We start from the raw sequence: 1,315 nt of genomic DNA, 5'->3' as shown, positions 1-1,315 counted from the left end.
TTAACTTATATAGTAAATAAATTAAATAAATAAATAACGTACTTACGTTGTTAGTAATTAATTATTTAGTTGTGTGTAGTATATATATATATATATATATATATATATATACATATATATATATATATATATATATATATCTTATATATCAATAAACATGTCAATATATTCATAAATTTATAATCTTATAAAAATAATATTGAATTATTTCTCCATTTTTCTAACACTTTTTTTTATGAAAAAGCGGGAAACAACCCTTATATTGAGTGTATATGTACTCAATACGTGATGTTATTTTTTTTAATATTACTTTTTTTTTAATCTTCACAGCTATATATAAATATTTGAAAATGTCTCATATTTTTTATTAATATTTAATATAGAAATGTTCTCTCTACTGAATGTAACTACTAATTTCCAATTTTGGACTCAACAAAAAATTAGAAAAAAAACTTAAAACTTATAAGATCCTGTTACTTCAATAAATATTTTGGTAAAATAGGTTTCATTCTAATAAAATAAATTTCGGTATATGGTATAATAAATATTAATAATTATTTTTTACCATTTCTTCGGCGAGCCTTGGGGTTTCGCTATCATCCTCCTCACCGACTGGCAAATCCTCGGCAGCGTTCGCGGAAGTATCGGCATTGAAGACCGTTACTTGATCGAAAGTAATGCCGGTGGATAGGAGATATTGATAAAAGACTACGAAGATCCCTATCAAGGCGATCACTCCCATTTTCATGGACGGCTTCATTATACTGATGCCTGAGGTTACGAAAAAAAGGAACGTTCAGAAATAATAGTGAGAAAAAAATAATATATTGCTTAATTGTGATTTTTAATAAAGTGTGACATGATAAAAAAGAAAATGGATGATTTTCGATTAAATATTTGAAAACGCGCATTAAGCTGTATTTAATGTTTTTAATCTCACTTGGAGAATGGAGTGGAAGATGAATCGGATTATAGATTAAAAATGTACCACATCTCAACTTGTTCCATCAACTTTCCTGCTTGGCGGAAAGCAGTTCTCTCGCGTTCTATTCTCATATCTCCTACGGACTGTGTTGAGTCTGTAGTTGAGTCCGAGTTTCCAATTTTAATCTGATTCACAGTTCAATCCCATTCTGGTAGAGATGGAGCACTTCATTTGCCGGGCATTAGCTTGTATAAATATATATCATGCGAATTTTATTACGCGTATAAAATGTAAATTTAACGGCGAACGAAACGAAATGCGAAGATTAACCGTTGGAGAGGTCCGTGAATTAAAACTTGATATTACATTGGAACGCATTTCCCGCCTGTC

At 29.6% G+C, this 1,315-nt stretch overlaps 1 protein-coding gene across 1 annotated transcript in view; it reads right to left on the bottom strand.

Annotated features, from left to right (window-relative positions):
* The window catches only part of LOC105621142 (galactosylgalactosylxylosylprotein 3-beta-glucuronosyltransferase P-like), a 3,620-nt gene extending 2,860 nt beyond the window's left edge, over positions 1-760 (bottom strand). The window contains exon 1 of the mRNA XM_012202613.1: positions 566-760. Coding sequence (XP_012058003.1) covers positions 566-760 — 195 coding nt within the window. The remainder of the gene's footprint in view (positions 1-565) is intronic.
* Between the last annotated feature and the right edge of the window lie 555 nt (positions 761-1,315).

This window comes from Atta cephalotes (genome assembly GCF_000143395.1).
Source record: "Atta cephalotes unplaced genomic scaffold scaffold00032, whole genome shotgun sequence".
In the NCBI taxonomy this organism is placed as follows: domain Eukaryota; kingdom Metazoa; phylum Arthropoda; class Insecta; order Hymenoptera; family Formicidae; genus Atta; species Atta cephalotes.
This window is presented reverse-complemented; position numbering and strand designations above follow the sequence as displayed.